This window comes from Hypanus sabinus, chromosome 11 (assembly GCF_030144855.1).
Source record: "Hypanus sabinus isolate sHypSab1 chromosome 11, sHypSab1.hap1, whole genome shotgun sequence".
In the NCBI taxonomy this organism is placed as follows: domain Eukaryota; kingdom Metazoa; phylum Chordata; class Chondrichthyes; order Myliobatiformes; family Dasyatidae; genus Hypanus; species Hypanus sabinus.
Window position 1 is genome coordinate 89,070,197 of NC_082716.1, and position 13,305 is coordinate 89,083,501.

Sequence of the window (13,305 nt, forward strand, 5' to 3'; positions counted from 1 at the left end):
TGTCCTTAGCCATGAGTGAGGTGACTTAGGATAGCCCCTGTTCTGCTGGGGCTTTTGAAAAGCTTTAAAAATAAACTGGGAAATTATAGGCTGGAGAGCCTGATATCAGTAGTGGATATGATATTTGAAGGTATTCCCTAGATGGTAGGAGAATGAGAGGCGATGTGACAAAATTATGAGGGGTATAGATAGAGTAAATGCAAGCAGTCTTTTTCCAGTGAAGTTGGGTGAAACTAAAACTAGAGGTGTGGGTTAAGGGTGAAAGGTGAAAGTTTAAAGGGAACATGAAGGGGAAATTCTTCACTCAGAGGTGGTGAGAATATTGAATAAGCTGCCAGTGAAAGAGGTGAATGTCATAAGGGGGTGATGGGAGCGGGCCCAAATGCAAGACTCAGACACTGAAGTACTAGGAACTGGACTATGTTTATTAAGAATGCCAGGGAAGCAAAGGAGTGAGGACAAAATGATAACATGAATGTAGATGTAGAGTGACAAACCGGAAAACCTGGACTTGGGCTTGGGACTCGAACTTGACAGGGAACTCAGATCATGACTCGGAATTTGGGTCTTGGCAGGGACTGGGTAACTGGGTCTAGACTTGGCTCTTAACTAGAACTTGGACTTGGCTCAGGCTTGGCTTGGACTAGACTTCTTGGACACAGGACTCAAAGCCGGGACTCTTCTTGGACGCATGACACGGAGCCGGGACTCTTCCTTGGATGCAGGACACGGAGCCGGGTCTCTTCCTTGGACGCAGGACACGGAGCCGGGACTCTTCCTTGGACGCAGGACACGGAGCCGTGACTGTTCCTTGGACGCAGGACACGGAGTCGGGACTCTTCCTGGACACAAGACACGGAGCCCGGACTCTTCCCGGACACAAGACACTGAGCCGGGACTCTTCCTGGACACAAGACACGGAGCCGGGACTCTTCTTGGACACAAGACACGGAGCCGGGACTCTTCTTGGACACGACACAGAGCCGGGACTCTTCTTGGACACAAGACACAGAGCCGGGACTCTTCTTGGACACAAGACACAGAGCCGGGACTCTTCTTGGACACAAGACACAGAGCCGGGACTCTTCCTTGGACAAAGTACACAGGATACAGAGCCGGGACTCCTCTTGGACACAGGACATAGAACACAAAGTCGGGATTACCAGTTTTCTGTTCTCATTTATTCTTTACTTGTAGTTTCCCATTATTCACATCATTTCCTGATTTGTTCCTCTCCATACCAAAAAGATGCTAGTTAGGTTTTTAATGGAAAGCCTTTTGTCTGCCCAAATAAGTGTCTCAACAATATAAAATGACCTCAGCACCATCCAGGATTAAGCAATCTGCTTAATGGTTATCCAACCACTCTTTTAACTCTTCATCAAGCTAGTATATTCATTTTGTCATGAGGAAGTAAGCTTCATGTACAGTATGCCATCAACAAAATGGATAGCAGTTATTCACCTATGCAATTCAACGTCTTTCATACCTGTGATTTCTATTACCAAGAGGGAAAAAAGGGCAGCAGGTATATGGGAACACTTCCACTTGCAACTTCCCTTCCAAGTTGCATACGAGGCCAACATAAAAATATAACGTTGGGTTTAAATTCTAGAACTACCTGTCCAAATATGGTTCTGTGACTTTCATGAGAATTACTGTAGTGGTTCAAGAAGGTGGCTCACTGGCTGCTCCTAAAGGGCACTTGGGAATGGAAAATAAGTGCTAGCATTGTCAGCAGCATCACTTTATGAACGATAACAAAGTCTGCAGATGGATTGATGTTTGTGTAAGATATCATCTGTTTTTTTTCTTTTCAAATCATTATTATTATTATTATTCAAAAATAGCACAAGTACATCAAAGTAACAACACTTACAGTGTCTCAGAAAAGAAATTATCTTAAGGATTGAAAATTTTTGTGAATTAAAAAAAAACCCTACTAAGCAAGAAAAGTGAGGGGGGGAAAAAAGAAACCCATTGGAGGTACAATCCTGGAGCCATGCGTCAAACAAAAAGCTTCTAAAAAATAAACATCAAACCGCCAACAAGAAAAAAATACACCAAAAAAATTTACATCTAGACAGTGGAGGAAATCTATCAGTTAACTGAAATGATAATAACGAGCAAATGAGCCCCATCTCTTCTCAAAATCAAATAAAGGTTCAAAGGTTGGACTTCTAATTTTCTCCAAGCTAAGACACAGCATCACTTGAGAGAACCATTGTGACAAAGTAGGAGCTGATATATCCTTCTATTTCAACAAGATGGCCCTCCTAGTTATCAATGTAACAAACGCAATAACATGTTGGTCAGACATAGAAATACCATGGATATTTTGAGGAATTATTCCAAAATCCACAGTCAATTTATTAGGTTGTAGATTGATTCTGAGTGCTTTAGAAATTGTCGAAAAAACTGACTTCCAAAACTGTTTTAATATAGAACATGACAAGAACATATGTGTCAGTGTAGCTATCTCAGTTTTACATCTATCACAATACTTAGCAACATTGGGAAATATTTTAGAAAGTCTCTCTTTCGTCAAATGGTAATGATGTACAATTTTAAATTGAATCAGTGAATGACTTGCACAGATCGAAAAAGAGTTAACCAGTTTCAGAATCTGCGTCCAATCCTCCCATAAGAAAGTCAAACTGAGTTCCTTCTCCCAATCCTGTTTCATCTTAAGTAAAGGACACTTATCCCATTGTAATAATAAATGATAAATTCTTCCAATAGAACCTTTCAACGAGGGGTTCTTATTCATAATAGTATCTAACTAGTCAGCCTCCAATATGTAAGGAAAATGACTTAAATATTTTTGTAAAAAATGTCTAACTTGATATTGTAAAAAGAATGAATATGAGAGAGAATACTTATCGACTAATTATTCAAAAGACACCAATCTGCCTTCTTTAAATAATCCAAAAAAGAATTAATACCTTTATTTTTCCAAAGCAAAAAAAGTGGATCACTCCAAGAAGGTTTAAAAAAGTAATTACGATAAATTATACTACAAAGTTTAAATTTTTTAAGATTAAAAAAATTGTGGAACTGGAGCCAAATTTGTAAAGAGTGCTTAACCACAGGATATAGGTTTAAATTAGCAATTTTAGCTAATTGTATAGGTAGAGCAACTCCTAATAACGAAGTTAAATAAAACTGTTTCACAGCTCTCAGTTCCAGGTCTACCCAAATTGGCCGATCATTCCTATCACCCCAATATAACCAAAAGGACATATACCGCAAATTAACAGCCCAATAATACATTCTTAGATTAGGCAAAGCGAGACCTCTGTCCTTTTTCAGCTTTTGCAAATGACATTTACCAATTCTTGTTATCTCAAATAAAAGATAGAATAATAGAATCAATCCAATCAAAAAACTTCTTAGTCAAAAAAAACAGGAATATTCTGAAATAAATATAAAAATGTTGGTAAAATCATCATTTTAACTACATGAATATGACCAACAAGTGAAAATGTAAGTGGGCTCCATCTATTAAATGAATACTTCATAAAGACCCCGAAAGGAGGAAAATTGGCTTTATAAAGATACTTATATTTTTTAGTAATTATAACATCTAAATATCTAAAAGAATCTGTAACTTTAAAAGGAATATTATCATATATAGAGACAGATTCATTTAAAGGAAGTAATTCACTTTTACTAAAATTTATTTTATATCCTGAAAAGTCTGCAGATTTGTCAAATAATTTTAGCAAAGCAGGAATAGATTCTTCAGGCTTAGATGCATATACCAATAAATCATCAGCATAAAGAGAGATCTTGTGCATGGTCTCATTCACAAAAATCCCATGAGTATTTTTGGCTTCACGAAGAGCAATAGCAAGGGGTTCTAATATTAAGTTAAATAACAAAGGACTTAATGGACAACCTTGGCTTGTCCCCCGTGATAGCTGAAAAAAAAGAGACCTATAGTTATTAGTGACAACAGTAGCAATAGGAGCTTTATAGATCATTTTAATCCAATTATTAAAATTAATACCAAAACCAAATTTTTCTAAAACATTAAATAAATACTTCTGTTCGACTCGATCAAATGCTTTTTCAGCTTCCAAAGATATAACGCATTGTAGAGTTTTAGAGGAAGGCGAATATATAAAGTTAAATAATCTCCGAACATTTGAAAAAGAATAACGACCCTTTATAAAGCCTGTTTGATCTTTAAAAATAATTTTATCCAAAATACTCTTAAACCGATTGGCCATTATCTTTGAGAGAATCTTAGCATCAACGTTCAATAATGAAATAGGTCTGTATGAGGCACAATCAGTAGGATCTTTATCCTTTTTGAGAATTAAAGAAATAGAAACTTCATAAAAAGTAGAGGGTAAATCACTTTTCACAAAGGAATCTTTAAACATCTCCAACATATATGGAGAAAGCAATTTTCCAAATTTTTAAATAAAATTCTATAAGATAACCATCAAGTCCCGGGGCTGTACCAGATTGCATTGAAAAAATAGCTTTATGAATTTCAGATTCAGTAATTTGGGCATCAAGAGTTTTTTGATCCTCAGCAGAAATTTTAGGAAAAGCAATCTTTAATAAAAAAACATTCATTTCAGAAGCGTCTACTGGACATTGAGATTTATAAAGGTCAGTATAAAAATCTTGAAAAATCTTATTCATTTTTTCATGTTCCCGAGCCAGGGTACCATCTTTTTTACGAATTTTCAAAAAATGCCTCTTGGATTCAGCCGATGTTAATTGAGATGCAACTAGTTTATTATTTTTATCTCCAAACATATAAAATTGGCTCTTTAACTTAAGTAGATAACCTTCAATTGGATGAGTTAATAATAGGTTATATTGTGATTAAAGTTCCATCATTTTTTAAAATAAGTCAATATTAGGGGAAGTCATATAGATATTATCTAAATCTTTAATTTGTTTTGAATTTTATCTAATTCTGCTTTAGTCTGTTTTTTAAGTTTAGCTGAATAAGAAATAATCTGACTATGTAAAAATGCTTTGAATGTATCCCATATAATTAATTTAGATATACCTCCTATATCATTAAAAAGAAAAAATTTTTTTATCTGGCTTTCAATAAAACTGATAAAGTCAGAGTTTTACAATAATGGCCAAAAATGACGCCATCAAATTCAAAGGACAAACTCAAATGCGCATGATAGCAGTGATAGGATTGGGCCGAGCCAGCATGGATTTACCAAGGGTAAGTCATGCTTGACTAATCTACTGGAGTAACCAGGAAGTTAGACAAGGGAGATCCAGTGAATGTGCTGTACCTCGATTTTCAGAAGGCATTTGATAAGGTCCCACATAGGAGATTGGTGGGTAAAATCAGAGCTCATGGCATTGGGGGGGAAGATATTGACATGGATAGAAAACTGGTTGGCAGATAGAAAGCAAAGGGTAACGGTGAATTGGTGTTTCTCGGAATGGCAGGTGGTGACTAGTGGGGTGCCACAGGGCTTGGTATTGGGACCACAGCTGTTTACCATTTACATCAATGATTTAGATGAAGGCATTGAAAATAACATCAGCAAGTTTGCTGATGATACTATGCTGGATGGCAGTGTGACATGTGATGAGGATGTTAGGAGAATTCAGGGTGACTTGGATAGGCTGAGTAAGTGGGCAGATACTTGGCAGATGACGTTTAATGTGAATAAGTGTGAGGTGATCTACTTTGGGAGTAAGAACAGGAAGGCAGATTATTATCTGAGCGGTGTAGAGTTAGGTAAGGGAGAAATACAAAGAGATCTAGGAGTCCTTGTTCATCAGTCACAGAAGGTGAATGATCAAGTGCAGCAGGCAGTGAAGAAGGCTAATGGAATGTTGGCCTTTATTACAAAGGGAATTGAGTACAAGAGCAAGGAAATCCTTTTGCATTTGTACAGGGCCCTGGTGAGACCACACCTGGAGTATTGTGTACAGTTTTGGTCTCCAGGGTTAAGGAAGGATATCCTGGCTATAGAGGAAGTGCAGCATAGATTCACGAGGTTAATTCCTGGGATGTCCAGACTGTCTTACGCAGAGAGGTTAGAGAGACTGGGCTTGTACACGCTGGAATTAAGGAGATTGAGAGGGGATCTGCTTGCAACATATAAGATTATTAAGGGATTGGACAAGATAGAGGCAGGAATTATGTTCCAGATGCTGGGAGAGTCCAGTACCAGAGGGCATGGTTTGAGGATAAGGGGTAGGTCATTTAGGACAGAGTTAAGGAAAAACTTCTTCTCCCAGAGAGTTGTGGGGGTCTGGAATGCACTGCCTCAGAAGTCAGTGGAGGCCAATTCTCTGGATGCTTTCAAGAAGGAGCTAGATAGGTATCTTATGGATAGGGGAATTAAGGGATATGGGGACAAGGCAGGAACCGGGTATTGATAGTAGATGATCAGCCATGATCTCAGAATGGCGGTGCAGGCTCGAAGGGCCGAATGATCTACTTCTGCACCTATTGTCTATTGTCTATGATCAGATATAGCAATAGCGTCATATTCACAGTTTTTAACATTAGGCAAAATGCAGGGATCAACTATAATATAATCAATCCTCGAATTTTTTTTATAAACATGTGAAAAAAAGGAATATTCTGTTATCAGGGTGTAAATGTCTCCATAATTTGATCAACCCAAAATCTGTCAAAAAGGGAGTTAATAACTGAAACAAAATGATTTGGAAGCCGCTGATTAGTTGAGCTGTTGTCAATCATAGGATTTAAACAACAGTTAAAATCCCCACCCATTATCATCATGTACTCATTTAAATCTGGCAGTAAAGCAAATATTTTTTTAAAAAAAGAAGGATCATCTAAATTAGGACCATACAGATTAACCAAAACAACCTTTCTATTACAAATCACTCCTTTAACAATTAAAAATCTACCATTAGAATCTGGTTCGATATCCTCTTGAGTAAATATATTAGATTTAATAAAGATAGACACGCCCTTAGTTTTGCTGAGAGAAGCAGCATGGAGCTGTATTCCATTCCACCAGCGTAAAAAATCTATTTTGATCTCCCGCCTTGATAAGCATCTCCTGAGCAAAAATTATATCAGGTTGGAATCGATTAATAATTTTAGAAGTCTTTTTTCGTTTAATAGGATGATTCCAACCACATACATTCCAACTTATTACATTAATCCAGTTATCTGCCATATTATAATTTTATTCCAATTTACTTTATACATGCGCAAACTCATACCAATATGGGATTTTCAAAGATGGCGGTGATGAAGAATACAGCCATATAGAAAACACGCATGCTCCAGAACCAGCCAATTGGAAAAAACTCCTAACTCTAAACCCACCCACCCTCCCAAAAGCCCGAAAAAAAAAGGCATGTGAACTAAAATAGATGCAAAGCCATGGGCTGCTCTGTCGGTCTCATCTCTCCCTCCCCCCAGCCAGTACACAAAAAAAATAAAATGACCTTGCAAGAAAGATAGTAACGTCTCGACAAAGGAGAGTGTTTACATTCCATCATGTATTAAACAGAAAAAGTGTAGCAGTGTGCTACACACAGCACTGAAATAACGACATGCAGTCGGTGAGTTGCAGTTGCAAAAGAGATCTATTCAAACTTCGCGGCCTCACTTTAAAGCCTTCCTGTTCCCACCCTCCCTGGGCGGGAATGCTGTAGGGGGCGCATATTCACAGTCCCGTCCTGCACGCAGGCTTTTCCCCTTGCTGGTGAAGAAGGCCTGGCGCCCTTTTTGGGACTGGCCTCAATGCCAGCGCACGCCACTTTGTGAGCCGGTTTGAGTGAGCTGGGAAGTGGGTCGCCACAAAAGAACCAAAATAATATAATCCCTCTTAGAGAAAAACCAGTGCCATCTTAAGTTTAGCTTTAAGTCCCTAAGAAAACTTTAAATTCCGTTATAGGGCGCTATAATAAAACAGTTAAAAGAAAGGTTAATAGTATATTTAACCAAACTAAATTTACAAAAATATTAATTAGTAATATCATAGTAACTAAACCCTCCCAGATATATATATATATATAAGAAACCCTATTAGTAGGGAAAAAAACTACCAATTAGTAAGTTAAGAAACAACAAAAAAAACATCAAACCAAATACTAGATAAAAGATACAAATCCTTTTATCTCTTTTCTCAGTCAAATATTTAATTAACTATTTAAACAGTCAAACTTGAACCGTCAATCTTCTTTCAAAAAAAAATCCAATAGGATGTAATGATGAGCAGGTTATCTTATCTTCTTTTATTATTCTGTCAATGAAATATCCAAATAGCCTTCATATATCTTTTCGAAATGTGAATAATATACAGATAATCAAACGGCTTTTCAGATAGTTCATTCGGTCGCCACCTGTCACCTGTGGTGGTGACAGGTATAGCCTGGACAAAATCCAGCGTGACTTTTGAGTCAAAGAAAGTACGTGGGGAAGAAATAGGAGGAAAAATTTTCATTTTTGTTGGGTAACTCAAATAGTTTCTTTTCATATACTTGTTTCATTACCAAAGCAAATCTTGCTCTTTGTTCCATTGCTTCTTTCGGATAATCTTCATAAAAACGGAGCTCAAACTCATTGAATCTGAAAACTCTCTGTTTTCTTGCCTGTCGCATTATTTGATCTTTAATTTTAAAGTAATGAAAACAAACCAAAATAAATCTCGGTCTGGTTGAGTCTTTAAATTTCAAAGTGGACAGCCTGTGTGCTCTTTCAATAGCAGGCGGCTGTGGTAAAATAGTCGGAAATAGATCATGAAAGAGCTTACCAAAGTAAACCATAAAGTCTCCCTTTGCAGCTCCTCCTTGTAATCCAACGTTTCATATGTTGATTCAGTGGGACCTAGTTTCCAGATCAATGATCTTATTATGATATTTTTCCAAGCGGGTTGTAGTTTCAGACAGCTTTTGCTTAGTTGACTTCAATTCCTCTTCATGTTTAGTAACTTGAGTTTCCACATCTTTAAGTTTTCCCAGAAATAACTTCATTTCATTATTATTCTTTTCCAGTTGATCTTTAATTGCCTTATTCTGATCTTAAATTGATTTTGGTGTCCGAACGATATCTTCAGCCCATGCTGGCATTTCATCAGATCTTTCCTTTAGCATCTTTCCTTTTCTATTACCTTTGTCAGTAGGTTCATGTGGATTCTTCCCACTTCTCGTAGACATAGACATGTTACTCCCCTTCAAGAATTAACAATTAAAAATTTTAAATTCGGAATTTAAGCTGGGGAGAGAGAGAGAAAACTAAGAGCAGCACAGAATTAGTGCTACTCCATCGACAGACAGAGGCAGTCTCGGTATCATCTGTTTCATAAGTTATGAATTTGCATTAACTCATTTGAACTAATAGTCAAGACCTTAAGACCAGAGCAGAAACAGGCCATTCAGCCCATCAAGTCTGTTCCATGGCTGATTTTGGATCTCACTCAATCACATACACCTGCCTCCTTGCTATATCCTTTGATGCCCTGATTGATCAGGAAACTATCAACCCATGGACTTGGCCTCCACTGCAGTCTGTGGCAGAGCATTTCACAGATTCACTACTCTGGCAAAAAAAAAGCCTCCTTACCTCTGTTCTAAAAGGTCACCCCTCAAGTTTGAGGCTATGCCCTGTAGTTCTGGATTCTCCCACCATTGGAAACACCCTCTTCACATCCACCCTATCTCGTCCTTCCAACATTCGGTAGGTTTCAATGAGATTCCTCGCGTTCTTCTAAATTCCGGTGAGTACAGGCCCAAAGCTGCCAAATGCTCCTCATATGTTCGCCCCTTCACTTTGGAATAATCCGTGTGAACCTCTTCTGGACTCTCCAATGATAACATATCCTTTCTGAGATATTGTGCCCAAAACTGTTGACAATACTCCAAGTGCAGCCTGACTAGTGTCTTATAAAGCCTCAGTATTATCTTCTTGCTTTTATATCCTATTCCCCTTGAAATAAATGCCAACCTTGCATTTACCTTCTTTACCACAGACTCAACCTGTAAATTAATCTTCTGGGAGTCTTGAATGAGGACTCCTAAGTCCCTCTGCACCTCTGATGTTTGAACCTTCTTCCCATTTAGATAATAGTCTGCACTATTATTTCTTTTATCAAAATGCATTACCATACATTTCCCAACACTGTATTCCATCTGCCACTTTTTGCCTGCTGCAAATGTACTGCTTCCTCTGCACTACCTACCCCCCCACCTATCTTGTACCACTCACAAGCTTTGCCACAAAGTCATCAATTCCATTATCCAAATCATTGACGAACAATGTGCAAAGCAGCAATCCCAATATTGATCCCTGAGGAACACCAGTCATGACTGACAGCCAACCTGAAAAGGCCCTCTTTATTTCTACTCACTGTCTCTTACCTGTCTGCTATCCATGCCAGTATCTTTCCTGTAATGCCACAAGATTTTATCTTGTTTAGCAGCCTCTTGTGAGGCACCTTTTCAAATGCCTTCTGAAAATCCAAGCAAATGACATCTCCTTTGTCCACCTTGCTTGTTACCTTCTCAAAGAACTCTATTTTCAGGCATAATTTCCCTTTACAGAAACCATGCTGACTTTGACTTTTTTTTCCATTAGTCTCCGAAACCTTGTACATAATGATATACTCCATCACTTTCCCAACCACTGAAGTTAGGCTAACTGGCCCATAATTTCCTTTCTTTTGCCTTCCTCCCTTCTTAAACAGTGGAGTGACATTTGCAATCTTTCAGTCCTCCAGGACCATGCCAGAATTGAATGATTCTTGAAGATCGTGATTAACGCATCCGTTAACTCTTCAGCAACCTCTCTCAGGACCCTGGGATGTAGTCCATCTGGTCCAGGTGACTTATCCACCTTAAGACCTTTGAGTTTGCCTAGCACTTTTTCCTAGTAATGGTACTCTGTCTCATTGTTGCAATCTTGGTTAATATTTACCAGTCTTTACTGTCTAATATAATTTGCATTCCCTCATTGCCATTGTTGGCAGTCACTCCATGTTGTACCTGGAGTGTACTGTTGTTTGGATAGGTGAAACCACAACTCTTAGTTGAAGATCAGCCATTTGATTCAGTATGTCTACCTCCTCTGCCTCTGGTTCATAGCAGAGGCACTACTCTGTATTTGCACAATGTTCTTTGGCATTTCCAAATAATTCCTTTTTAAAAAGTAAGTAAGAAGGGCCAGTAGAAGCAAAAAATAATTGTTGGGTGTTGATGTTTATTAATCATGTGCAAGCAGTCAATCATGGACACCAGGCTAAGAGTAAAGGTAGTGATTTTTATTGGGGCTGTGTGTTTAGTGTTTCAGATTATGACTAAAAGATTTGACATAACTGTATTGTTTAAATTTTGAACTAGCTAAGTAAATTTGAAACTTTCACAAAACTAACAGGAATGTAAAAGAAAAAAGCAATAGCAACTTTTGAAAGCATTTTATCCTTGCATTAATGTACAGACATTTTAAAATAAGTAATTAATAACTGTTCTGAACTAGATTATACTTGTTCCTATTTTAAAGACACAACTTGCAGTTACAAAGTAAATTTTGCTGTAGAAAATCATCCTGGAGTTATGTGCGATAGCACTCAGAAGAGTTTGGAATGATATGTATAAAGATAGCTACCTAGGACACCCCAGGCAGAAAAAGAACGTATTCTCAGGTTGGTTATGGGACAAGGCAAAAGAGGAAAAGGAGCAAGGAGTATTTTTCTTACAACGAATCTTGAATTTTGTTTAATTTTGGCATGACAACACTCCTTCCCCTTTTACCTTTTCTTTCAACACTGACATATATGTTTGTGTTACCAAAAGATATGATATAAATAATGATTTTTGTAACCTGCTTGTTAATGTGCCATTGGGTAAATTTTGACATACAGTCTTTGGTCCAGACAATACAGACGATGTGGTTTTATTGTGGCCAATTTAAATAATTCGTAATCAGCACAGGATTTCTTCTTCTCAGACTGCAGTAGTTGAAAGGAACCACAAAATTATAAATACATTTTGATCTTGTTTGTTAGAGAGATTTATACTTGTTAACTTCAAGCAAGTTATTGATGTAACTTAACTATCGAATTTAACTTGAACTTGCTGTTTTGGTGTTGATGCTTTCAGTTTATGAGTATATTTTATTCTTGCAGAGAAGCAGCAGCTCTGAGTCTCTAAGTGAGAAAGCCTCTAATGATCCCAAGAAAAGTTTTGATGCAGTGGTATTTGATGTCCTGAAGGTAACACCAGAAGAGTTTGCAGTGAGTATTGATAGTAGTTTTGAATTCTAATGTCAGTAAATCTATAAATCATATAAAACATGTAAATTTAGGACAGATGGAAATTCTACTTTATCACTTTATTGTCACCAAACAATTGATACTAGAGCGTACAATCATCACAACGATATTTGATACTGCGCTTTGTGCTCCCTCGAGTACAAATCGATATTCTAGACTTGTGATAAGCATTGTTATGTATGAATTTGGTTACAGAAGTTGCAATTTATTTAATATTTTAAAGGAAGGGATATGTGTTGGGTGGGGAAAGAAGGTTTTTGTTGAATGTAGCCATTCTTAAGGATAAATCATCCTGTTATTTAGACCTCTTTCCTTCATAATACTGCGCCATACAGCACAAGATTTTGAACAATGTCATAGACGTAATCTTAATTTAAATAATGATATTCTGATATCCAGTTGGTTCTTTTCTGTCAATAACACAATTGAATTTGCTTGAAGAAATGTTGCCTTATTTTTTTGCATATTTTAAGTAAATAAAGAGATGTTGCAAGGTAAAGGGGTGAAGGTTGTGAGTGGTGTTTCAATTTCATGTGAAGCTGTGAGCACCATATTTTACCATGCACTGTACTCAAAATTATGTCTTTGATATAACTGGCAAATTTGGGTTTTGCATTAAGTTGTATAGAACATAGAAATTTAGAGCACATTACAGGCCCTTCAGCCAAAATGTTGTGCTGACCATGTAACTTACTCTAGAGACTGTCTCGAATATTCCTAGTGCATAACCCTCTATTTTTTCTAAGCTCCATGTACCTCTCTAAGAGGCTCTGAAAAGACCCTATTGTATCTGCTTTCACCACCGCTGCCGGCAGTGCATTCCACACACCCACCACTCTCTGTGTGAAAAGTTACCCTTGACATTCCCTCGGTACCTATTTCCAGACACCTTAAAACTATGCCCTCTTGTGCTGGCCATTCAGTCCTGGGGAAAAACCCTGTGGCTATCCACACGATCAGTACCTCTCATCATCTTATACACCTCTATCAGGATACCTGTCATATAACAATTACCATATAACAATTACAGCACGGAAGCAGGCCATCTTGG

At 37.6% G+C, this 13,305-nt stretch overlaps 1 protein-coding gene across 7 annotated transcripts in view; it reads left to right on the plus strand.

The window, feature by feature from the left end:
* ralgps2 (Ral GEF with PH domain and SH3 binding motif 2) overlaps nt 1–13,305 on the plus strand; it is a 542,667-nt gene that overhangs the window by 120,603 nt on the left and 408,759 nt on the right. For all 7 annotated transcript variants that reach the window (XR_009514828.1, XR_009514826.1, XR_009514829.1 and 4 more), the window contains exon 4: nt 12,108–12,215. Coding sequence is in view for 3 of the 7 variants with exons in the window: in XM_059984874.1 (XP_059840857.1) it covers nt 12,108–12,215 (108 nt within the window). In the remaining 4 variants the exon portion in view is untranslated. The remainder of the gene's footprint in view (nt 1–12,107; nt 12,216–13,305) is intronic.